The 26,829-nt window shown below is 45.4% G+C and overlaps 2 protein-coding genes across 12 annotated transcripts in view; one reads left to right on the top strand and one right to left on the bottom strand.

Annotated features, from left to right (window-relative positions):
- rad54l2 (RAD54 like 2) overlaps positions 1-26,829 on the top strand; it is a 219,274-nt gene that overhangs the window by 140,183 nt on the left and 52,262 nt on the right. For 5 of the 10 annotated variants that reach the window (XM_069936775.1, XM_069936778.1, XM_069936776.1 and 2 more), the window contains 3 exons: positions 486-575; positions 1,879-1,971; positions 3,898-9,272. In XM_069936775.1, coding sequence (XP_069792876.1) covers positions 486-575; positions 1,879-1,971; positions 3,898-4,874 — 1,160 coding nt within the window. In that variant the 3' untranslated portion in view covers positions 4,875-9,272. Of the gene's footprint in view, positions 1-485; positions 576-1,878; positions 1,972-3,897; positions 9,273-26,829 lie in introns of those variants that run through there. The other 5 variants (XM_069936780.1, XM_069936782.1, XM_069936784.1 and 2 more) reach the window with 1 other exon arrangement.
- LOC138763118 (MAP kinase-activated protein kinase 2-like) overlaps positions 18,133-26,829 on the bottom strand; it is a 101,089-nt gene continuing 92,392 nt past the window's right edge. Inside the window, exons 10-11 of one of the 2 annotated variants that reach the window (XR_011357325.1) lie at positions 21,991-22,228; positions 19,224-19,309 (exon numbers count right to left, since the gene is read on the bottom strand). Coding sequence is in view for 1 of the 2 variants with exons in the window: in XM_069936786.1 (XP_069792887.1) it covers positions 19,154-19,309 (156 nt within the window). In the remaining variant the exon portion in view is untranslated. Of the gene's footprint in view, positions 19,310-21,990; positions 22,229-26,829 lie in introns of both variants that reach the window. The other variant, XM_069936786.1, reaches the window with a different exon arrangement.

Here is a 26,829-nt window from a genome sequence, read left to right on the forward strand (position 1 = left end):
TACTGCCCCCAACTCCTTTATAAAAATTATCAAACCAATGTGTGAGTTTTACAAAATATTGTCAAAGAAGATTGAAAGTTATGTTGTGCTCGTTCATTATCAGATGATAACAGGGACCTATTGGGGATCAGAAATTGCTTAATAGTAACTTTTCCTGATTGTGTGAGAATTCTAGATGCATAAATACTCAATGAGGTCATGTTTACTCTCATTAGTAGAAGAGGGAAGAAGAGGAAAGGTTTTTATACCACCCAGAGTGTTGTGGGGGCTGGAAACTTATTACTGGAAAAGTAGAGACAGGAATCCTCAAAAGATTTAAATCGCACTTGATCTATAGAGGTCTACATGATCTGTAGAGATATAGAACTAATGCTGGAAAGTGGGATTAGGCAGCCCTCTTGTGGCTGATGTAGATACAAAGGGTTAGATGACAACACCTATATCATGAATTTTCTATTAGTGATTTTTCTTCAATTCCTTTACAGACATCATTATTCCTGGAACAAATACATCAACTGATGTCCAAGCAAGAATCAATGCTGGAGAAAGCATCCATGTCATCAGGGGAACCAAAGGTAGTTCTTTGGAAACAATCCTTTGCAAAAGCTTTCTAACCCTCAACTTCCATCCTCAGGTGGCCCTTCCGGTCAAACTTTACAGGATCAAAGTTGCAGGAAAGAGTATTATCCAGACATAGCAATGTGCTACTGCGGGATTTCATCACTGGGCCAGGTTCTGTCTTTCAGATGAGATATTAATCAGATGCAACATTGCCTTACTGAGGTGATGTTAAAGAACCCATGATGCAGTTTCAAAAAAGAGCTGTGATGTTATCCCTGGTGCCCAAGTTATTTATCCTCTCAATTAGCTATTAAAGTAGATTATTTAGTCTTTAACATGCTGTTGACTATGGAGTTTGCTCTGTTCAAATCTGCTCATTTCTTCCATGTTAGCGCCATTGGCTATAAAGTAAATTGGACCATTTTGAGACGCAAAACAATTGCAAATTTTTCCTGCAATTCTTTGAAATCTACAGGCCACAAATACTGACTCTCATTTTTTTTTATACCATCTCTATGCTATTGGTATTGCGTGCATTTTTATTCCACTGGGTGTCCACTTACACTAATGTACTAGTGTTGATAGAGCATCATGGTGTCCCTGTGTCTGCAACCTGCCTGTTCCTCTGTTGGACATGCCTTTCCTTGCCCTTTATTCACTCTGGTCACTAGTGTGAGGAGCAATTTATTAGTAGGTAACCACAGAACCTATTTCAAAAAAGCTAATGGATTTGCTATGTCCAACTTGCATTTGAGACAAATATTGAGACCCCTGCATATATGTTCAAAGCCCCCCCCCATTGATTTTGTCATACCATCTTGTAGCAATTTGGAGATCATGCACCAAATTAGTTGCAAAATGTTTTGGCTGTTGGATTGTGGATGAGCTGACAGTTTATCTGCACGTGGTAATAGGGCCCAGATGATTTTCAAGTGTTAATTAAGTGACGGAATTCTAGAGTTCTTTGTAATTACACCATGAGCTCCTAAATGTGCCCTAAAAAGTGGAAGGGTGGGGTGATGTTAGCATCTCCGGTAGAGCACTTCTCCATAACTATACCAAAGTATCAGCCAGGATTTTGTGGGCTTGAGTCTTACAACCTTTTGAATCAGCTTGTGATCCACAATTTATGCACCATGAAGGGAATTCAGATGAGGCCATGATGCAGCTTTAGGACAATATGATGAGTCTTATTGAAGTATTCCTTGATTTTGATTCAAATTGCAAAAGCAAAACAAAGTTTCTAAAAACTTGAAGGCAAGCTGAAGATACATTTTTATTTTGCATATGAAAATATTCTGCATTTCCTTCGCTCAGGGATGTACATACGCACATGTGATGGAAGGATTTTTGCCGTACGCATGGGCAATAAACCTAAAGTGGCTGAGGGAAGTCATGCAGTGCCATCAGGTGAGAACCTCTGAATCCATCCCTTCTCCCAAACCACTCAAAGGAACTGGGCACTTTGGAGAGAAATGTGTCAGTTTCTCTGGTTGGGGTGGGGGTTCCTTGAACTGTATGGCCATGTTTCTTATTCATATGACTCAAGTTCAGAATTTTTTCATTGCCATTAAAATAAGGTAGAATAGCTCATTTGTATCATAAAGGATAGGTTGGAGACAGAGGAGTTTGTAGATGCTCCAGTCTGGAACAGAGAACAAACTGCTAGAGGAACTCAGCAGGTGAGGCAGCATTCGTAGAGGGAAATGGACTGTCAGCATTTTGTTGTCTGAACCTGAAGCGTGGAATGGCCAGTTCCTTCCATGGATGTATCCTGACCCACTGAGTCCCTCCAATTGTTTGGTTTTGGCTTTAACAAAGGATAGGTTGATAAGATTTTTGTCCTGGGCTGCAAGATTTTAAATAGACAGGAACTCTGCTCTGTTTTCCCAGGCTGGGAAAGGAGAAGACTGGGAGTTGTAAATTTGGAAAGAAGGGAAATAGTATTAGGGATAGTGTCACAACCAGACATTCAGAGGGACACTGACCATCGTTGGTCATCTAGCAGACAAGTAGAAATGGCACAGCATTGTAAGTGGCAAACATGCTAAGGCACCTTATATGGGAGATAGTTGTCAAGGCAGACTTTAGGAGTAAAGACTGGGGAGAATACATATAAAAAGCTGCACTCAGGACATTCCTGGATACTTTTAAATCTGTTCAGTCCAGCTGCTGTTAGAATGATGTATCTTCTGTGCACTCGGTTCCCATTGCACATTGTGATAGGTGATGGTTAGGTGGAAGCAGCACAAATGAAAACGGAGATTAAATCATTGGTGATGTGGAGCAAGGGTGGGAGGTTGAGTGAGCGATGAGATAGGGGGTGGGTTAGAACTGCTGCTCCCTGAGAGGAGTAAATCTGTGAAATTCTCTGCTCGTGGATACACTGGAGATGGCCTTATTAAATGTATTTAAGCCACAGATAAATTTTTGCATACTAGGAGAATTAAGGGTTATGGGGAAAAGGCAGGAAGGTGGAGCTGAGTCCACGGCTAGATCAGCCACGATCATGTTGAATGGTGGAGTAGGTATGGAGGGCCAGATGGTTGGTGCCTTATGTTCTTGCAAAGGTACATAAAGAGGGACCACATGAGCTACCAAGAGTTTTTGATCCATACAGCAACCCATCTTATCCACACCAAAAAAGAAGTTCCACCCACAATCGCCCCACCTACTTGTGTTTAGCCTATATCCCCCTAAGCCATCCTTACCATGTATCTGTCCAATTTTTTTTCTTAAGCATTGCAATAGCACTTGCATCAATGACTTCATCCAGCAACCCATTTCATACACCCACTAAAAGTTACCCCTCAGGTTCCTGTTAAATCTCTCCCCCCTCATCTTAAACCTATGTCCTCTGGTTACCAGTTCCCCTACTCTGGGCAAAGGACCATGTGTTCACCTGATCTATTCCTGTCATAATTTTATATACCTCTATTAGATCCCTGCTTATCCTCCTGCACTCCAAGGGATAAAGCCCTAATCTGCTCAACGTCTGCCTTTAACTCGGGTCCCAAGTTCTGGCAACATCCTCGTAAATCTTCTCTGCATCCTCTCCAGCATTACAACATCTTTCCTATAGCACGGTGACCAAAACTGAACACAATGCTCCAAATAGAACTTCAACATCTTGTACAACTGCAATATGACCTCCCAACTTCTGTATTCAGTCTCCTGAAGGCCAATGTGCCAAAAGCCTTTTTGACCATCCTATCTATCTGTGATATCCACCCTGACTTGCAGTCCAAAGGAAAGGGTTTGGCAACAAAGGCTAGACTTTGGGCTGAACTGCAGCAGTTTTGATCAGCTCTCCTTTTTGTTGTTGATCCTCTACAGGCTCGCAGGGAGTAGCCCTCAATGTAACAGGCCACAAGGGTCACAGCTCCTCCTCCCCAGATCAGTCGCAGAAGGGCCTTTCCCCAGAAGAGATTGCACGGCCCCTTTCCCCAGACAGCCCGGAGATAATAAGTGAGCTCCAGCGCTACGCTGAGGCAGCCGCGGCAAGAGAATCCGGCGATCGGCCTGGCACTGCCCCCCACCCTCAGGGGGATCACACCAAACTGAGGCAGACACAGCCATCGGACCAACTCCTGGGCGTCGGCAGCCCAGCCACTGCCCTGAACTTGCCCTCAGCTAGCCGCTACACTGACTGGACGTCCGGAGCCTTTGGAGTGGACATCAGGGGCGGCAAGTGGAAGTCTTCCTCTCCTTCTTTAGACGACCGTGCCCGGAAGCAAAGGCACCCGATGCCAGTGCAGAGCTACTCGCTCCCCGCTGGCTTCAACCTCTCATCCGTTGGCCTGAGCCCTGAGATGCCCGGGATGACTTCCAACTGCCCGACTCTCTTGAATCCTGTTTACGGCACGGGGAACCCGTATTACAGTCTCCCTGGCTTGCTGGGGGACGCCAGGTTAATGTTCCCCATGACTGCTGACCCACGCCTTGCTGCTAGCGCCACTGGCCCCTCCGTCCCTACCTCAGCAACTGGTGCCACCATGCCCTTCATGCTGAACCCGACCTCAGCAATGCCCACGGCCCTTCTTCCCGGCCTGCCGCACCCCTTCGGCACATCTCCGCTGAACGAGCCTCGCATGTTTGCTCCTTACCCAGTCCCACTACTCACTAATAGCCTGCCTGCCAGCGTGGACCAGCCCAACAGAGTCTATGTGCCATCGTCCTCATCGTCTTCCGGGTACTCTGCTCAGGAGCTCCTTGGCACCACTGCTCCCCAGGTGGACGGACCTCCAGGGTTGGACGCCACTGGCAACTCGGATGACGACGTTATCGTGGTCACAAGCAGTAACTTGGGCTGACTGACCCATAAGGGACAAGGCTGTCATCCAAATCTTTTTAAATAATTAAGTAACTGCGTCACTCTCTCCTGAATTTTATGGCCGACCACCATTGTAAATGTTGCCTTTTTAAAGTTTTTTTTAAATTATTGGCCAAGTTTTTTCATCTTTTTTAAATAAAACTTTTTGCTGGATTTTTTTTTGTTTCTTGCCTGGAAGAAGTTTTTGCTTATGTTTGACAATTCAACAAAAATCCAGTTTTAACAGATAAGTGCAGTTGCTTCCTGTTTGCAAGTGGTGGGTGAATTTGTTTAAAGAGGCAGTGCAACATTAAATTGTTTAAATGGGAAGTGTATTTTTTATAAAAGGACTTTCACACCTCTTTGTGTGGGCAGTGTCATGTAAAATTTGACATAACACATTTGTAGATTTTTTTGCTTCAAAAGAAACTTTGGTAACAGCTTATGTGCTGAGCAAAGCAGTGCTTGATATTTTCAACTGGCAGGTGAAAGGAGGGAGAGACTCATCAGTGTTAAGTTGAAATGAAAGATGGTGGTGTAGCAAGCTCAGACAAGACAGAAAGTAGCCCTTGAGGGGCATAATGGAGGAGTGCATCAGGCAATGTGTCCCTGATCCAAGCAGACCAGAATCTTAACAGGCTCCGAGTCCAATCTGCAGGGGCAAATGTTCTACAGTTCTTTCAACTCCTTGTACCTAAAAGAAGAAAAAATTGCTTTCCTGCCCCAGATTGCTACTCTAGGCCACCCTAGAATGGAATCTTGTGTGAAGCAGTGCAGGGAGCAATCTTGAAGGTGGGGGAAAAAAAAGCTGAGAGAACCATCTCTCAATGGTCAAACCAGACACCTGGGAGAATTCAGAATCTGTAACTGAGCTGGAAATCTGCAGTGAATTGCTTAATTCAGGTCACTGAGATACTGAAGAATTAAATCAGACAACTTTTAGAAGAATTTCCAGTGTACGGTTTGGTTTAAAATTTAAAGTCAGCATTATTATTTTTATCTCCTTAGAATTAATTACACATTTTATTTATGAACTTGGTTATTTATTATCACCTTTGTAACTAAAGTGCATATGTTTCAGAAAGAAAATGAAACCAGAATGATAACCAAAGTTCATCTGAAATTTGGACCAATGTAGTCAGACCAAACATATTCTGGCTGCAAAGGTTAAACAAGATGCAGCAAATAACTATTGGGATCATTTGGCATCAATCTTGGCCCAATTCAAGACCTGGAGGGAAATGGTTACCCATCAATTTATCTGAAATATGCACTGTTTTCCGTAGATTTCTGGAGCTAAGTGTGGTGAAGCATCTTTTCATTCCTTAGATTAATGGCTTGAGGTGATTTAATGCAATTATCCACAATCCACTATCTTGATTAGAAGCTGTTTGTTGCATTTTCTCCTGAAATTATACCTTGCCTGTTTTCAGACATAAATTTATGCTGGTTCTCCTTCAGGTAGAGCCACCACTGAGTTGGCCATTTCTCAGAGATGTTAGTGAGAAACACCACAACTATGGTGGACATTATATCATCCACTCAAAGCCTCTTTTTACTGATTTAGACCAGTAAGCTCACTTCAGTGGACCCATTTCTTAATTTTTTTTTTAGAGCATCTTCCAAGTTACAAAACTTTCCCACTAAAGAGCTGCCCCTTCCATTTTCCAAAAGCACTAATTCACTGTGTTAGGCACCTGCGATGTGCACCAATAGCACTCAATTCCTTACCAAGTTGGCAATTATTGGTAAATGACCATGAAATGTAGTACTAAAATGTGTGCTCCCAGTTTGATAATCACTTAAAGGACATGCAGGACTCTGAGAGTTTATAGACTGAATTAATGTAAAAAAAATAATCAGAATGGGGTTGGTTCCAAAGAGCTGAAACCTTACACTGGTCAAGATGCTGCTTGCTGTGTGAGTGTGTGATGCTGTGAACCCTGAGCCAACTGGCCTTGATCTGAACTTGTGCGGTTCATGTCTCTGTGCACAACCTGGAAGTTGACTGTCAAGTTATAAATATTATTGCTTGTGCTACTGTTTGATGCTGACCGTAACCTTCCTCTCCCCTAACCCTAATGTTGCACACTGCTGTTAAAAGTTCGTGAATTCCACCAGTTTTGGAAATTAGCAGCCAGTGTACCAATTGATTTGTTTCTCCAGTAACCTCTCCTCTTTCCCCCCCCCAGCCATCACCTCATGCTGGGTCCTCTTCTGACATTCCTCAACAGCAGTCATTAACAGGATGAACAGCATCTCAGAAACCCAAGGTCTACTTTCTGATTGTGAGCAGGGCAGAGAACTCATGATAAATACATCTGTTTCAATTCTTAAAACAGATCTAAACAACTTGGCAAGAAAGGCCAAGGAGCCAGAATGTGGTGTCATTCTGACCTGCACTGAAGCTAACTTCAAATAGGTAATTTATTTTTCTTTATTAATTTTCCTTAAATTCCAAGACACCTATCTAGCACGAATTGCCACATGAGATGAATAATGTTAATTAATATAAGCCTTAGAAACATGAGCTATGCAAGTTTTGTTTTTATTTTGTTCGGGCATATCACAAGTAGTATAAGTAAGGGTCTTTTAATAAGCTGTCAAGTCATCAGAGAAGATACCACCATCTGTCAGCCAGAAATAGTGAAATTATCAACTTTCCAAAGACATGAAAGGCTTCATATTCTTTCTGGCCTCCCTATAATTGTTGTGTTCTCTGTTGTTGTAAGCTGTAAAATGGAAGTATTGGCAGCAGAACATGGGTGAAAGTGAATCCTGTGATCGTGTCAGTTGTGTGATCCAGTCCAATTAGCATTTAAACTGGTACCTAACCACCACTCTTTGAAGTTGCTGGTAGGCAGTGGTGACTGAAAACCTGGAGATTTGGTCTTGGCTAATCTTCCATTGTAGCAACCAATGCATTGTTTTAAACCATGCTGAAACTTCCAAGGAGCCAGTGTATTCATTTGTGTAGATGTCAGAAGATTCTCAATTATTCAACCATATTCTGTGACAGAATGGGAGTAATGCTTTGTACTAGACATTAAATTCTGCGGTTTATTCATGAGGAGCATTTCTGTTTCTGACCACACTCCCTTATCATTAGTACTGCTTGTATCCGTTTGCTCTGGTCAAGTCTGCTTTTCTGTGAGTTCAATTGGCCTGCATAGTGTTATAAAGGAACATAGTCAGGAGGTGACTTGGATGAGGTGTGGATGTTGTCTGTTGAATCTATGTGTGTATGTGAGAGACTTCACAGGACACTTGCTTGTACTGTGAGAGAGTATGGAGCTGCACAATCCTGTGCTCCTATGGAAAATCAGCTTCTTGTTCAATGGGATAGCTGCATTCCACAGTCATCTTTTCTCTGAAACAAATCCAGTTACCAACACAATTGGAAGCCATCTTTTAATCTTGTAGATTCATTACAGTCTTGGAAAAAATTGCCTCCAACTCCCAGCTGCCATTAATCCCTTTCCAGACTCTGTAGCTCACCTACAGCTTGTCATTAGGCAGTTACAGGAGCATTTATCAATGCACAAACATTGTAAGCCATGAAATGAGCAATAGAAAAATGACATTGTGTAAATATCATGATTTCCTTGCACTTTTAGATGGGGCAGTAGGTAAGTGGTAGCATCCCATCTTCCCCAGGGTGTTCGTGTCTGATTTCTTACCTCCTGGTCTGTTCTGTTCAGTGCTTCCATTGCTTTCATTGTTAATTCTTGAGTATATGGCATCTCCTTTTTCAAAAAAAGTGTTATATTCTGCTAATGTGGACAAGAATCTGCCTGCTTCTTTCCTGGAAATGGGCTTGACTGCATTGTATTGGAATCGTTACCACTAGGAGTATATGCTGCTAACTCCCCCCTTTTGAAAACTGCTGTCCGTACATGTGTAACGGGTATAAAGTCAAAAAGATCTCTTCTGGCAAGTGTGATGGAAGTGGTACTGTTATTGCCCAGATTCTCCTTGTGATCTTGCCCATACCAGGAGATAAAACTGCAAATTCAATCGCTTTTTGTCCCATCTTTTCCACTGACCACACCCCTCCTCCCCAGTGCAGAAAATAATTTGAAAACCAGTTTGTTGTTTTGAAACAGAAACTTTTTTTTTTGTAATTAAATGTTACCAATCTGTAAACTGCCGATGGACCTCTTGTTCTATTTTTTTTTATAAATTTTGAAAATGGAAAAATAAAGTCCAGAGCCTTTTGTGTTTTGGTAGAGATATCCTTTACCTAAGTGTCTGTGTGAGAATGTTCCTGAAGCAACCTGTGTACTTTGCTACTTAATTCATGATAAACACACCAGTTATTTTGTTAGGAAATTTCTGCTTGTAGCATCGTCTTTATAGTGTGCTTACAAAATAAACAACCAAGTTTTCACTCTCTGTATATTGGGCAATTGATAATTTTGTGCAATAGCAAAATGTGGAGTTAAAACAGTAAATTCATTACCCATATGATATATCAACAGAAAGAGATGTCCTCATTTAAAGATGACCTGTTGGACCTAGGGTCCCTGAACTGAGTTTATCCATACTGGTGCAGTCTCCATCCTACACCACGGTCCTGATCTGTGTTAGCTTCAGTCAGATAATGCCTTTACTTTTCAAACTCATAGATTTGTGTTTAAGTTCCTCATGGTCTTACCACAGCTGTTCTCTCGCCATCAATCCCCTTGAGAACTGTGCTGTTTGATTCTGATCGTGCACAGCCTTACCGCACTCCACCAGCGGATGGATTCAGCTATCAAGCCCCCAAAGTCTGGAGTTCTCTCTAAACAGCTCCTTGTGGATGATTCTTACAACTTGCCCGATATTTTTTTCATGCACTCTATCCCACCTTGATTCTGTGTGGCATTTCTTCCCTTAGCCACAGTACACCTTTGGTCAGTGCAGATCCAGTCATAAATCGCACCAATACAGTCTTTCTAGCTCTAGTCCAGTGTTTTATGTTGCTTCGTCACCTTGTCAGAAAGCTTTCAGTTATAAACTCTTCCATGTAACTTGCACTGTCCTGATACATCTTGTCTTCTGTTTTCGTTAGAAGTCGACCATTTTGCCAAACAGTAATATAGAAGGTTCCAGTCCTCCTGTCACTTCATGTTGTCGAGTTAAGATCCCCTTTAATTGCAATGTGAAGGGAGGGATGTGATGATCTGATAAGTGAGCTTTCTATCTCCTCTAACCTGCTGGTGACCCATCTAGTGGCCACGATCGGTTCATTGAGTTGTTGATTCGTGCATTCCAGCAGAGACCAGAAGGAGTAAGAACATGCCTCCCTTCCTGGGGCTATTTTTTTTTAAAAGCTTTGTCTGCCCATCCTCAAAAAGGATCCAAACTTTTTTATTTTACCCATCACAGATCTGAAATGAAGGAATCTATTCTGGGTTCTTTTTTTACCGAAAATACCTGCCGTCAATTGATGCAGTCAAATTCCCAAGCCTGGTGTGGGTGGATCCGGGTCCAATTCCCGCAGCCTGATGCTGGAGGATCCTGGCCCAGTTCCCGCAGCCTGGTCTTGGAGGATCCGGATCCAATTCCCACAGCCTGGTGCGAGTAGATCCGGATCAAGTCCCCTCAGCCTGGTGCTGGAGGATCCGGGTCCAGTTCCTGCAGGCGGGCGCTGGAGGATCCGGGTCCAGTTCCAGCAGCCTTGTGTGGGTGGATCCGGGTCCAGCTCCCGATCCTGGTGCGGTTGGATCCGGGTCCAGTCCCCGCAGCCTGGTACAGGAGGATCCGGGTCCAGTTCCTGCATCCTGTTGCTGGAGGATCCGGGTCCAGTTCCTGCAGCCAGGTGCTGGTGGATCCAGGTCCAGTCCCCGCAGCCTGGTCCTGGAGGATCCGGGTCCAGTCCCCGCAGCCTGGTACGGGTGGATCCGGGTCCAGTTCCCGCAGCCTGGTGCGGGTGAATCCGGGGCCAGTTTCCGTGGCGAATTTCACAAGCGGAACTTCAATGTTCATCTTTAAAGCCCTAGACCTCGCTCGCTCCCCACAATAAAGACCAGTCATGCGGTCGCAACATGGATTTTTGTGGACAGCCTTTTTTTTCTCGCTATTGAGTCAGTTTGGTTTCTAATCTTTGCTAGTTTGCAGCACGAGGTTTCGGGCAACACCACAAGCCAGTAAACCTGGTGAACTGCGAGGATTCTGCGAGCGGAGGGAAGGTAATCCACACACTGATCACATCTTATTGGGCCCAGTTTATTGAGTTCAAATGGTTCTGTATTTAATCCTTTGGTAAACTCATCAAAATTTTACATCTCCTTCATTTTATCATCTCAAATTGTAGAACGTGGCCCTTGTACACGTGAATAGATTGTCATTCAATCATTCCCCTTCTTCTGCACCCAGTCAGACTCGATGTTACATGGGGAGTTCCAATATTCACAGAGGACTTGAGCGAATGTATTTCGTGGTGTGCAGTTAAATTCTCCCACATCCATGGACCCGCATAATCTACCGAGAAGTTTTCACTATTTCTAATCAACGAACGTTGTGGCTGAGATTTTTCCTGAACGATCAGATTTCATTGAGAAGGAAGTGTATACATCAACAATAGCCGGTTGGCTAGTCCGCGTGGTATTTTTATTCTGTGAGGTTGGGGTCTTAAACCAGACATTCCCTGTATTTGTTTTGACCTGGTGGTTCAGGAAACATGGATTTTATTCCTCTTGCTCTTAGTTCAATGTCAAGCCACTTTCAGGGTATCCTCTGGTTGGGACCAAGGACAACTTTCCTTTGGCGTTAATTTAATCTTTTAGCCCTATGCGAGGTAACTTTTTTTCTGCTCCTCGTGCCCTTCAAGGCAATAGCAATGCCCAATAAAAACAAAAAATGTTCACATCCTATGCGAGGTAACTTTTTTTCTGCTCCTCGTGCCCTTCAAGGCAATAGCAATGCCCAATAAAAACAAAAAATGTTCACATCCTATGCGAGGTAACTTTTTTTCTGCTCCTCGTGCCCTTCAAGGCAATAGCAATGCCCAATAAAAACAAAAAATCTTCACATCCACTGGGAAGGGGCTCCCAGCTTCATTCACCCAGTATCCTCTTATCTCTTGGCTATGCCCCTTGTTTTGTACTCGCTTTCCCTCCTTGCTCTCCAACGCACTTTCAGGTGGCCAAAATCCCCCAATGTAAAGCCACATATTATGCCCATATGCGGCTGTTGGGAGGCCACTTGAAAGAGCAGGGGGCGCATGCGAGTCGAAATTTGTAACCCTCCTCCGGGAGGGATAATCGCCGGAGCACTGAGGTCCCCCCTGGCACCTGAATGCAGCCGCCTGAAAGCGGTTGCTCAAGGGGGTGACAATCAGCTGGCGTGCCTGACAGCCCCCCTCTCAGCTGCCCTTGCACCCCCGGCGCGGGACGTCAGAGCAGGGGCAGCCAGCATGGGCTGTTCCCAAACTGATCCCACCCCCGCTCTCTCCCCACAGCCCTATATCAGTCCCTGCGCTGACAGTCCGCGCTAGCCGCCCCACAGTGTGGGGACTGACACAGAGCTGTGGGGAGAGAGCGGGGAAGTGGGATCATTACGGGGACAGCCCGCGCCGGCCGCCCCTCCCCTGACTTCCCGCACCAGGGAGCAGGGGCAGCGGCGAGGGGGGCTGTCAGGCACTCGCCAGTTGACTGTCATCCCCTTAGCAGCCGCTTTCAGGCGGCTGCATTCATGTGCCGGGGAGGACCTCAGTGCTTTGGCGATTATCCCTCCCGGAGGGGGGGGGGGGGGGGTTACAAAGTTCGCCTCGCATATATACATATGGCCATAATATGCGGCTTTACATCGGGGGATTTTGGCCACCTGAAAGTGCCTTTTTAAAGTTTACGGGGAAAAGGCAGGAGAATGGGGTTGGGAGAGAGAGATAAATACATTAGGCATGCTACGAATGAAGATGGGCCGAATTGCCCAATGCTGCTCCTACTTTCGATAGCTATCGGCGTCAAAAACACTTATACCGTTTCCAATTCCGATTTTTGGCTTTCACGTCGTTTGCTTTTCATTGTGGACGTGAATGGTGGAACCTTCAATCGATCTCCAGATAAGTGAGAACGAACCATTCCCTTTTTCTCCTTTGCTCTTGCCGTTCGTGATGTGCATGAGAAGGCGGAATCTGCCATAAAGCGGTGGCAACCCTTGACTGCACTGGCGACCGCTGATAGAGTTCCCGAGTTTCTATCCTACTACCCCCCCCCCCCCCCCCTTATCAAATCAGTAAATAGAAAGTTTAATCCCGTAGCGAATCGGAGAGCTCTGTCACCGTGGTAATGGCGGAAGGTTGGACTGATTTCAATCTTTTTAGTTGCCATATTTTGAAGTGGTGGACTTTTACACGGGAACAGGCCCAACCCGTCCATGCTGACCGAGTTGTCTACCTAAGCTCTTCAGTTTTGCCCACATCCCTCTGAACCTTTCCGACCCATTTCCCTGTGCAAATGTCTGTTAAACGGGACAACAATCGGTTCGTTCCGTTCATTGTGATTCCAGAGGACCCTAAATAACCGTGTCACCTCATCCGGAGTCTTGGTTCCTAATCGCGAACTGAGCGTGAAAGGGGGAACCATCCGGTGGGTACGAGAGCCTTGTTAGTGGCGAAAGAAACTCAGGTTCAATCCCATCGGGGCCAACTTTTACATGCAGTGGTTTGTGGAGGACACCCGGGTGCTCCAGCAAATGAGACTTGTCTCATTCACATGGTCTGCTCTACGCCCGAAGACTGGTGGGGCGAATGGAGTCCTTCCATCGTCTTCCTCAGACCACGGCATCTGAATTCTGCAAACGGTGGTGGCATCGATTAAGTGTCGGGGAAGGTGCGGCAAAAAAACGTGGGAAAGTTAAAGCGCATAAAGGTCTCTGGATGCGGGTCTCCAACCTTCCCCGAAAAACCTACGCCCTTGTGGTCCCTGGACAGATGATTGCGGAAAAAATGCCTGACCTGCCGAGTGTTTTTCAGCATTTACTGTTCTTTTTAACATGAAGAAAATAATCTGTCAGGATCTGCGAGAAATCGGGTTAATTCCCGAACAGGGCCGCTGCAAGTTTCCGTGAATCTACCGCTAAATGGATGAAGTTCAGGTTTATTGTCAGAGTACATACACGATATCACATCCAGTCCTGAGATTCTTCTTCCTGTTGGCCAATGCATGGGCATTGTCAGAGGGCACAGGCTCTCCCCGAGAGCAACCATGTTTTCACGAATCTGGTTACCTGGTCGACTGCCTGCAATCCCACTCCTCCCTCACTTCCATTAAACACGAGTTTAATGCAGGCCCAGCACTCAGGCGAATCCTCCACGACCTGATGGAATGCATCCCAGGGTTGTGAAAGAAAGGGCAGAAGTTATGGTAATGTGCTTGGAATCAATAATCAAAATTCTCTGGACTCTTCTGAAGTAGTGGATGTCAGTAAATGTCACTTCGCTGTTTTTAAATAAGGGATGTAGACAAAAGGCGGGTAACAAACGGAGTTATCTGAACGCCTGAAGGTGAGAAAATGCTTGAAGCTATCAATAAGTAAGAAATAGTGAGATATTTGGATAGAAATGTTTCACCAGCTAGCATTCAAGTAGCAAGGACTGAGGAAGGTCATATTCAACTAATTTACTGGAGATTTTAGAGGATATAACGAGCAACATGGAAAGAGGGTAACAGTATACATGAGTGCTGTATACTAGGATTTCCAGAAGGCTATGGTAAGGTTCACATAAAAGACTTCTGCAAAGGATAAGGATGCATGGAGTTGGTGATAATGCATTCGCATGGTTCCCACTAGGTGGAGAGTTGCGATAAATAGGTGGCGATCTGTGGTTTCTGGGGTGCCATTAGGGATCAGTGCTGGGCCAACATCTGTTGACAATATACATAAATGATTTGGAGGAGGGGACCAAATATACCGTGTCCAAGTCTGCTGCAGACACTACACCGAGTGGAAAAGCAAATTTTGTAGAGGGCACAGAGCCAAAGTTAAGTGAATGGGCAAAGGTTTGGCAGATGTTGGTAAATGCGAGGTCATCGACTTTGGAAGAAAAAATGGTAGATTCGATTATTATTTAAATTGCGAAAGATGACAACATGTTATTGTACAGAGGGAATTGAGAGCGCTTATGCACGAATCACAAAGGCTGGAGGGTGACCCCTGCATTCAGCGTGGTCGGCGCAGAGCCTCCAGAGCTGGGTGGGTAGATCAATGGACATGGCAATCATTGCGAGATAAGGGTGCGAGCAGATGGATGTGCAGGTGAAGATGGTCACACACGAGCAACTGCAGATGCTGCAATCGGGAGCAAAACACACTCTGCCGGAGCAACTCAGTGAGTGAAGCATTATCAGTGAGAAAGAATGGTCTCGGTTTCGTCTCTTCATCAAGACGAGAGACGGACGGCTGACTCGTCTTGCTTATTGTAAAAAGTAGCCATGTCCTCCAGGCAGGTCTCCATCGGTTTGTTTAAGGCATTTTGAAATATTCAGCGGAGCAAGCCGAGGTATGTACAGTAAGTCCAACAATTGGGAGTCATGGTGGGGGTTACAGCAGAGAAACAGGCCCTTTGGCCGAACTCATCCCTGCTCACCAAACTGTGCCCAAGCTAGTCCCATTTGCCTCCGTTTGGCCCATATCTAAACGTTTTGTAACTCTTGGGATTGTAGCCGCCTCCACAGCTCATTTCACATCCCCAACATCCTCTGTGTGAAGTATTTGTCCCCTCAGATCCTCCTTAAACCCAGGGCTTTTTCATTTTGGATTCCTGGGGAAAAGGACTGCGACTATTTCCCTTAACTCTGTCCACCGTCATTTATACACTTCTCTAAGGTCCATTAAAATTATTATCAACTGACTTAGGAAACTTTACAGAAGAACATAGGCTCTTCCTTTGCGCTTAACCCAGTGGTTCTCAACCTTGTTCCACTCACATCTTCTTTGGCTTGGCTTCGCGGACGAAGATTTATGGAGGGGGTAAAAAGTCCACGTCAGCTGCGGGCTCGTTTGTGGCTGACCAGTCCGATGCGGGACAGGCAGACACGGTTGCAGCGGCTGCAGGGGAAAATTGGTTGGTTGGGGTTGGGTGTTGGGTTTTTCCTCCTTTGCCTTTTGTCAGTGAGGTGGGCTCTGCGGTCTTCTTCAAAGGAGGTTGCTGCCCGCCAAACTGTGAGGCGCCAAGATGCACGGTTTGAGGCGTTATCAGCCCACTGGCGGTGGTCAATGTGGCAGGCACCAAGAGATTTCTTTAGGCAGTCCTTGCACCTTTTCTTTGGTGCACCTCTGTCACGGTGGCCAGTGGAGAGCTCGCCATATAACACGATCTTGGGAAGGCGATGGTCCTCCATTCTGGAGACGTGACCCATCCAGCGCAGCTGGATCTTCAGCAGCGTGGACTCGATGCTGTCGACCTCTGCCATCTCGAGTACTTCGACGTTAGGGGTGTAAACGCTCCAATGGATGTTGAGGATGGAGCGGAGACAACGCTGGTGGAAGCGTTCTAGGAGCCGTAGGTGGTGCCGGTAGAGGACCCATGATTCGGAGCCGAACAGGAGTGTGGGTATGACAACGGCTCTGTATACGCTTATCTTTGTGAGGTTTTAATCCCTTACTATCCACAGAGAACCCATGGCCATCAGTGCACTATGGTTAATAAGTGGTAACAGTTCGGGTTTTTCCACAATCAACAAAATTTGCAGTTACATGGACAGTTTGAAAAGGAAAGTGCAGGAATTTTTAGTCAATTCCTGCACTGCGGCTTATCCTGCAGGACCCCCGACTACTTTTCGGGGAAAGCCTGCAGTCCAAATCACACCGCAAAACTCACCTCATGCATTCGACGCCCAACGTTACTCCACGTCAACGCACCTTAACTAACGCGCACCTGAACTTAAGGCGTGCAGTGTAAATGATGAGTATTTAGATTACATTTTTCCAACTTTCTAAAAAACACTAAAGTGAAAAAAAAAATAGGTTGAGAACCACTGGTTAACCAGTGTTCGTGTCGAGGAACAAAGGACACAGACGCTCCAAAGACATGTGAGCTCCAAGCACCGGTCCCCACTCTCCCCGACCTCAGAGCGGAGGGCGAGGGATGGAGGCGGCTGTTTGGCTGAAGGTGTCGTCAGATTCCGATCCCAAAGGGATTCTGCCCACTTAAAGCGACCACAACATCCACTGTCCTGGGATTCTCGTTAGCCGGGCGCTGCGCCATTCCAGCTTCAACTCGTGTCGGTGGAGACTGCGTCGTAACCTGAGCGAAGTTTCCCCCGCAATCAGATAACTAACCCGGTCAGATGAAAATTACACCGTAATTATAAAACTTAGGACAAGCCCGTGTTCACTTCTTTTAAAAGGTGGTCCCGCGAGGTCGCTGCAACCCGGCATCTTGCTTCAACCACTGGTTTATCTTGTTAAACGTTTCACTGCAACTCGCAATCTTAGTCGCCGGGGCAAACAATGAAAAGTAAACGAAGTGGATCAAGCAGCATTCATGGAGAGAAATGGACAGTCGGCGCTTGGGGCAGGTCCTTTTAACCAGACCAGTTCAGATCGATGGTGCGCGTGTGACGGTGACCGCCAGCCAACATACATTTATATCTGTTGTCTTCCTCTCTATTCGCTGACTGGGGATATTTATGTGGAAATCCAGACCGCAAACTCTAGGCTCTCTGATTGGGACGTGCACCCCTCACAGTCCTTCCGGGTCCATTCAACGTGTCAGAATTAGTTTCCAAGGAAATAATAACCGCGGAACTTTTGCCTCCTAAGACCATCTCTGTTCAAGTGCGTGGGTGAAATGTGGGAGTTCGCGGGTTATTTGCCCACGGTCTTTGTACTCCGTTTCAAAGCCAGGAAATATTCCCAAGCAACCTGTCGAAGTGCCCTCTCCTCCCAGAAGCACGGACCAGTAGGCCAAACTGGCAGGTGTATTAGAGCGAATCACTAAAGTCTGGAGACGCTGTGACTGTCGTAAAAACACAGAAATGCTGGAGGAACCCAGCCGGTCTCGCAGCGTCCATTGAACGGGCTGCGTATTAGAGGGAGCCTGCATCTCCCTGATACGGCCGAAGCGAAGAACACCGGCCGAAAGCTGGAACCGAGGGCTCTTCTGTGCTCCCCCCTCCCCCAAGAGAAATGTAATTTATAATAGGCAGGCAAGATTTGCATTTAACATCATATCCAGTGGAATGCATGTCTGACAGTGCTGCTCTGGGATTTATTTGCTTAATTCCCCAGATACATCTTTGACCTATCATCTGGGAGGAAGAGAGAAACTATTTCAAAACACAAGTCGTTCTCAGCTTTATTCTGGGAAAATACCTTCCTAGAATGCTTGTCATTAAACACCTGGACTGTCACCGCTGTGTATATTTTGCTGCCTTTTTCTTGCATTGCAACATTTTTGGGAAGGGCTTCGGGTCGTCAAATTTTCCCGTCTCTACCAGAATAACCGAACGGAAACCTTGATTACAAACCCCGCCTTCAATACATTGCTTATAACTTTTGCTTGACAGACAATTCTGCCCAATCATTATTCATGTCACCGGACTCAATACAAAAGCAGCAGAAATCTCAATGTGCTTGTTTCTGGATTCTGATCTTCCCCATGTGCCGCTGGCTTGCATTCGCCTCTCCCCTCTTGCGGGGTGAACGTTCCACGGGTGGCCCGGTCTCCCAGCACCGATGTTCCGGCGGAGCTGTCGCGGCGGGTCCACGGCCGGTGCACCCCAGGCTGTCGGCGATGGCAGTTCCCTCATCACTTCCACGGAGACACGACCGATGTCAACGTGACGCCTCGCTACCTCACAGCCAAAGGGTCTCCAAAACCGGGGCAGATTGCCACTTACTTCGGAGCCCACTAAACCCCACTAGTCTGAGTTTATCCCACCCGTCACTGAGATTCGTTCAACAAAATAAACCGAAAACATTGGAAATACGCGGCAGGTCAGTCCGCGTCTGTTGAGCCTCGTCCTTTCCGCAAACTCTTGCTCCCTTCCCACGGTTGCGTCCAAACCGCTGAGTATTTTCATGATTTTGTTTTTATTTTAGATATCCAGTCTATGCAGATCTTCTTTTTCCCCTATTTCCAACCTCCTTACAAAGTTTGAGTCAAATTAAAGGTCAAATGCCGTTTGTTATAAAAGGTAGGCGCCAGAGGTACAGGGGTTGGGGTCCCTTGCGTCCCGGCCGCGGCGCCGTCAGTCAAAACATTTTATTGGTAACAACCTCCATCTTGGGTCGTGCGAAGTCCTGGGGCGTTTCAAAGCCTCCGGGTCGTTGTCCCATGGTCCCCGCCCTTCACTGGTTGCTGCAGATCGCCGAAGATGAGCGCGCCTCCGAAATCTGTTTCTTCCGCCTCTTGTTCAGCAGGGGGTTACTGGTTTTATCCAAGTCCTTTATGGTCACCTGGTCGTAGTCCACACGCATGGTGGCGAGTGCACTCGTCAGCTCGTCCTGTAGGTACAGAGCAGGACACCGCATTAGAGCAAAACCTCGGGGGGGGGGGGGGGGGTCGCATGGCGCCACGTGTCCGAAACCAATTTTACCATTAAATCGGCGCTCCCAATCTAACAGAAATTAACAAGAGAAGATTGAGAAACACAGGAACGCCAGATGCCGGAATTACTGAGCGAACAGAGGAAGTGGATAGACTTCAAGGGAACATGAGAGGGACCTTCTTGGCAAGGTTTATGGGAGGGCTAGGGTCCGGCGCGGGGACCTGGCAGAATTAGTTTGGCCGAAGTTTCTGTGCTGTCGTGTTCTCAGGTTCTGTGAACCCCCATCAGGTGCGTCCATGTTTCGGGTCGGGACCCGTTCGGCTAAAGTGGGACCGGGAGATAACAAACTTAAAAAGGAGGGTAGGAGAGGTGGAGAGACAGGCAGAGGTTGAGAGGACAAGAACTGGAGCAGGTAGAGGAGAGGCGGAAACAGTGGGACCAGATTTTTTTAGAGAAGGGGAAGGGGAGAACTAAATTCAGCACATTCAAGGTTCAGTCCGTGGAGGGTTAGGTCAGGGTTTCCACACGGTCAGAAATCAATCTGGGGAGAACCACTGCTTCCATCTCTCAGTTACCTGCACCAATTCTTGATTTTCTCTCCAACATCCAATCACTTCTTGGCTTCTTGCCCAGCCCTTCCCCACTCTTGTTATTACTTCCTACTTTATTATTGACAAAGGGACAGAGTCACACAGTGTGGAAACAGGCCCCTCAGCCCAACTTGACCAAGCCAACCAAAATGTCCCACCCACACAGCCTTTGGCCCATATCTCTCTAACCCCCCTCCTATCCATGTATCTGTCCATTTTTTTCTTAAATGTTGCAATAGCACCTGCCTCAAACACCTGGTCTGGCAGCCTGTTCCATGCTTCCAGCACCCTCTGTTTATAAAAAGCCGGTTCCATGCACCCAGCACCCTCTGTTTATAAAAAGTTATCCCTCAGATTCCTGTTAAATCTCTTCATTCCCCCACCACCCCTTACCTAAAACCTGTCTCCTCTGGTTACTGATTCCCATACTCTGTGTGTTCACTTTATCTATTCCTCTCATGATGCTGTTCACCTCTGGGAGATCACCCCTCCACCTCCTCCAACTGCGCTCCCAGGAATAAAGCCCCAGCCTGCTCAACCTCTCCCAATGGCTCAGGCCCTTAGTCCAGGTTACATCCTCATAAATCTTCCCTGCACCCTCTCCAGCTTGACATTTTTCCTGCAGCACAGTGACCAAAACTGAACATAATGCTCGAAAACACTGACTGACCATTTCACTAATAAAAACATACCAAAATGCTGGAGGAATTCAGCTGGTCTTGCAGTGTCCATAAGAGATAAAGATATATTAAAGATGTTTCAGGCCTGAGCCTTTCTTCAGGAATAAGAAAAAAAAAACCTAGGAAATCTCAGAATAGAGAGAGTTCTGGCTGAGGGAGGAATCCAGACTGACAATAGGTGTTAAATGGATATGATAAGGGGAGAGGTGAGAATTGATTTGGTCTGTGTGAAAGGAGATGGAGAGACAGAGCTGGGGGGGGGGGGGGGGGGGGGAAGAAAGGTGACAGGGGAAAAAGTGAGGGATGGAGCGCGGGGGGGTTTTAACAAAGCCAGAGAATCATTGTTAATGCCATCAGGTTGGAGGGTGCCCAGATAGAAGATCTACGCTGTGGCGGTGGACAGAGCCGACATACTCAACAAAGCAATTTCCTAGTCTGTGTCTAGTGTCTCTGATGTAGAGGAGACCACAAAAGGAGCACTGGATGCAGTAATGACCCCTGCAGATTCACAAGTGAAATGTTGCTTCCTCCCAGAGATAATGTAACTCAGATACTGACAGAGATTTAAGGCTTGGATGAGCAAAGACAACATCATTTTACCCATGATTCATTCAGGAGTTTGATAATGGCAGGAAAAAAAAACTGTCCCTGAATCTGGAGTTATATGATCGCACATTCATGATTTCCCAACAGGAGGGAGATGGAGAGAGAGTAAATGTGAATAGGTTTCCCACTTTTCCAAGGCAGCAGGAGGTGTAAATTGAATCAACAGAGGGGAGGGGGAGTATGTGTGATGGACTGAGCGATTACCTCAACCCTCTGCAGTTTCCTGCGGTCTTGGGCAAAGCAATTCTGCTCTCACGCAGTGAGGCACCCAGAAGGATGCTTTCAATGGTGCACCTGAAAAATTTGTTGAGGGACTCGGTAACATGCCAAATTTCCTCAGGTTTCTGAGGAAGTAGAAGTGCTGGTGCACTTTCTTGGCCACTCCACAAACCTGGGTGGTCCAGGACAAGTTAATGGATCAGGAGATGTTTATGCTTAGGAACATAATTACATCTTTGCTTCCTCCTATGAACCCTTCCATTCCTGAGCCAGTCTTCACCAATCCATGTACTACTTGATAGCAAGAAACAGATGATAGCATTGGATAGGTCAAGTGGTGCCACCACACCTCAGCATCAGAAGCAAAGGTATGGGCTCCAGAATGACCTGTGGCTCAAGCCAATCTGGAGAAGTCTAATCATTTGACTGCATGGAGAATTGTCATGTCCATGAAAAGCAGCAGGAAAAAACAGATCCAGCAACTTTACCACCCAATCCTTCAGCAATGTTGTGGAATGTATCATTAAGCTGCACATACTCACCAGAAACCTTATATTTGTGGGGCTGCCCCAAGATATGAGGCACCATTTCACTGAGTGTGGCATGTCAGAGTCCTGGTAAAACTGGCCACGGGGCTTCAAGGGGCAATCCTTCAATTGGCAGTCATAGATGGTTGTGGATGACACAAAGGCAGCCAGCTTCATTGACACGAATGATGAGTTGGCTTACAGGGAGGAGGTTGAAAGGCTTGAACAGTGGTGCAGGAGCAACTACCTGAATCTTAACGTGGATAAGACAAAGGAGATTATTGTGGACTTCAGAAGGACGAAGGACCACTCCCCAATACATATCAATGGTTTCATCTTAGAGGAAGTGGGGAGCATAAAGATCTGTGGTGTCCATTTAAAGGATGACTTAGCCTAGACCCATAACACCCCCTCATTAGTCAGGAAGGCTAAAGAGGTTGAGGAGGGCAAGGCTACTGGCCACCATCCTAACAACATTCCACATGAACACAATAGAGAGCGTCCTGGCTGGCTGTATCATACTATGGTATGGTAACTGCAAAGCATCAGATCAGAGGTCAGTACAGAGGGTGATAAAAACTGCTGAGAAGTTCACTGGAGCCTCCCTTCCCTCTATCCATGACCTCTACAGGGAGTGATGCTTAAAGAGAATAATTGAGGACCCTTACCATCTAGCCCGCTATGTCTTTGAGACACTACCTTCAAGGAAAGAGGTACCGGAGCATAAAAACCAGGCCTGCCAGGCTGGGAATGGCTTCTTCCTGAAATGGTGAGACTTGAATAATCCTATAAATCTGTAAATTATTTATATATATTTATTTTGGATCACTATGTCAATATGTAATTTGTGTGTAGGGTGTGCCTGTGCCATGGTCCTGAGATACATTGTTTTGTTGGGTTATACATGTATTATCAGATGGCAATAAACTTGAACTTGGTTGTCAGGAGCTCCTCAGGGCAGCATCCTAGATACAGTGAAAAGTGTTGTTTTGTGTGCTATCCGTAGTACAATAGATAGTGCAAAATATAAATAAAAGGAGATGGTGCTCGGATAAAAATAGTGCAGGGTTAAAATGTCACATAAGACAAAAAGTGCAAAAGAACAGTTAAACCTGCAAGGCATCATCTTTTACTAATGGGAGGTCCATTCAAGAGTCTGAAGGGAAATGGTTCTTTTCATCAATGGTTTTAAGATATGAAATGGGGATGTTTGCTGACGATTGTACAATGTTCAATTCCACTTGCAGTTTCATACCAAATGAAGCAGCCTGTGTTTGCATGCAGCAGGATCTGGGCAACATTCAAGGGCTGAAAGTGACTTGTGACACTGACTGTATAATGACAAAGAATGGCCAGCTCGAGATTGAAAGTGAGAGGAGAACCATCTATGAGCAATGGGTCACTTCTAGCTGAAGATGCCCATCTTTGCTTTGGCATGCACATTGTCTCAAGGTCCATCTTTTCCATCGTTCAAGTTGAGAATGTTCAAGGAACCTTCTCCTGCTGGGTGACTCTCAACCACTATTCCACGGTGAGATGTTCTCTCAGAGCTGTAAATTAGCCAGTTATCGAGTGCTACAGCACGCCATTTGGCCCAACTTGTCCATGCCAACCTAGTCTCATTTCTCCATATTTGGCCCACATCCCTTTAAACCTGTCTTATCCATGTACCCATCTAAATGCTTTTTGATTGTTACAATTGTCCCTGCTTCTGTCACTTCCTCCTTTCAACCTCCTCTCTGTAAGCCAACTCATCATTCGTGTCAATGAATGCTGCTGCTCAGGTCTCTTAAATTTTTCCCCTCTCACCTTACATCTATGTAGTTAAGGTGGACTGTCTCTAGATCTTGACAGAAGATATGACAGAGATAGGTTAAGCTCTGATTGCAATCTTTAATCCTCTCAAATACTGGTGTGGTGTCCAAGGATTAAAGAAATTACATTATATTATTCCAAAGTCAGAAGATGGCTCACTAACTCGTCTAACATTAGCGATTGAAATACTACTTGAAGCTTGGGCCTCCAATGGGGATTCATTAAAGGTAATTAACTAACCTTTTTCCAGTTTTAATGAAGTTACAGAGTCATTGCAGTTAATGGCATGATGAATATCCAAACTTTTAAAAGATATTTAATAAAAATACACTCTAGCAGATCTCTCTGGAAAATAGAAGGGCACTACATTTGAAACAATTTAAATAAATTAGCCAATGTCTAGAAGAAATAAAAGCAAGTGAACAGCTGTTGTTGAAAATGTACAGAGGGCACTGTGTCCTCTCACAACTGGTATGAGACTATTACATATGTTCATCAAGTTGGGATTTAAGTCTGCTCAATTGACTGATACAAATAAAGACTGAGCAGTATAGTAACTCACCTTAGGAGTTATTAAATTGCATTTCCCATGGTCCCAACAGAACATATTTTGGGAGAAATGACATGAAAGCCCATAGAGTCTAAATCTCAGTGGTGGAAGAGTAGATGGAGGCAATAGTCCAAATGATGCTACTTTCAGGGGATGGAAGAGCAGAGGGAGCATATTACAAATCACTAAGGAAGGCAATGGCAAGATGATAAGCTGGTCACGGACATGTTGTGCCACAATTGGGGTTGTAAACAGGATCCAAGAATGCAAACACAAGGAAGGAATGCTAGATCTTTACAAATTTCTAGGAGGCTTTGCAGAAGTACTGCATTAATTTCTGGGACAGTATTGCCAGACAATTTTGTATCCATTCTACCAATATCTCATTGTCACACAGGCCTTGATTTTCGTAATGAAGGCCCATAAAATTATTGGATTGTGGTTACCCAGATTTTTTAAAAGAATTTAAATATACAGCACAGTGACAGCCCATTTCAGCCCTCGAATCCATGCTGCCCAATTAACCTACACTCCCAGTACATTTCGATTGGTGGGAGGAAATTGAAGTTTATTTTATGGCGTTTAAACAATTAATTACCTCACTAGTTCTTCCTGCTCCTTCAAAAAATTTCATTGTTTTCTTCATAAATCAGTGCTAACTTCCATTATTAGGTCAATTGTTTTCCAAATATCAATTCATTTTGACACAAATAACTGAGTCTATGTTTTTTTCCCATAGATCTTGGATTACCATGCAATTAACCAGTTTCTCTCTCCCCTACTTAAAAAAATTAGTTTAACTTGTTCACTCTTTATAGTCTCATGGTTGATTTATATCCATGTAGTCTTTTGATGGTCTTTGATAAAGTTTTACGTTAGACTTGCTAGCAATATTAACCAATGCAATTGAAGACTGCATGAGTTCAAAATTAACTAAGGAACAGAAAGCAAATGGTGGTGTTTAATGTTTATTTTTAGTGCTTGTCATGACTAATACCCTCCAGGAGTTGGTGCTGGGAGTACAGTTGACTAAACTTGGGAGTAATTTTAAAGTTTGCTATTGATATTATTGAATGGGAGGGCTGAATAGCCTACTGCCTCTATCCCATTGAATCCTAAACTTGTTAATGTGGTACGTATGTAACCCAACACAATGGATAGGGCCTATACCCCAGGTGAGATCTATGAATCTACCTCTCAGAATGGAGCTGCTTCAGTGTTGAGGCATTAATGTGAGTGTCACTTGGAAGAGGAAAAGATTTTTGAGACAGACAGTGCAGCTCACTTAAGTATTCTAATCTAAAATTCCAGCAAAGTGCCAAAGACAGAGTATCAACATGCACCTTTGCAGATCGATATCCTTCCATCAGAAAGTGAAACGTTAAGGATTTCTCTTTTCAGATATTTTGCCTGGTTTGCTGGATGTTTCTAGCACTTCAGATCAGATTTCCAGCATCTGCAATATTTATCTATGCATCAGCAGAATGGTACCAGTCAGCATTAATGCTTCCCAAAAACATCTGTGTAGCGCTGAGCTGTTAATTGTGCTTTAGTGCAGTTGACCTGGGCCCTTCAGCAGTGAAACTGACACCATGGCAGACTACTTGAGCAGGTTAATCCCTTTCTGGGGATAACGTGAACATAACCTCAGCATTTGACTTTTATGCAATTTGGACAGTTTAGTAACAGGCATCTCATTCAACAAGGGAAGATGAAGAAATTGTGACCTTACTACCTGATTCCAGGGTTTTAGTGAGCATTGACACCAACATCACTGAGGGGCAAGTTCGGGCAGTGGATGGTGTTTAGGGTGAATGGTTAACCTGTACACCACCTGCCCCCCCCCCCCCCCCCACCTTTACCCTTGTCACCAGTTACTCACCCAAACAATACACTAAAATAAACAGAGTGTTATGGGTGTGAGGTAGGGAAAAATTAGATTGTTGTGGAGTGGGTTTACATTGGTCGCACAATGCTATGAGCTGAAGGGTCTGTACTGTGGTGTAATGTTCTATAGTGAACATCACGTGGATGAAACTAGGCATGTCTTAGGGATTTGGCATCAGGCTGGGGCAGAAGCAGATGATGGTGTGGATCTGAGCAGGGGTTGCAATGAAGGCCGTGGGGTTGGAGGCCCACTGAAACAGTGGTGGGAGCGCATGGAGGTTGAATACAATGGATTTAGTCTTCCTACACACTGCCCCTCTCAACCCCTCCCCTGCAAAGTTGGGCTGTATTGACAAAACCTCCATTCTCGCAGTGTCCGTAACCTGGTGGGTCAGATTCCTTCCTCAGTTCTGCTGGGGAAAGCCCTGGGAATGGAGTTCAGATTGCAGCTTTTTCTATGGGGCTGCACTGACTGCATTAACCTCTTTCTTCCCCTTCTCCTCATCCTGAACACCAGTCTGTTATAACCCACCAGCAGTTTAAAAATGCTTTTCAAGTGTTTTTTTTTTTGTTTCACGCTGGTCTCAGGAAAGTGCCATGGT

This window comes from Narcine bancroftii, chromosome 5 (genome assembly GCF_036971445.1).
Source record: "Narcine bancroftii isolate sNarBan1 chromosome 5, sNarBan1.hap1, whole genome shotgun sequence".
NCBI classification, from domain to species: domain Eukaryota; kingdom Metazoa; phylum Chordata; class Chondrichthyes; order Torpediniformes; family Narcinidae; genus Narcine; species Narcine bancroftii.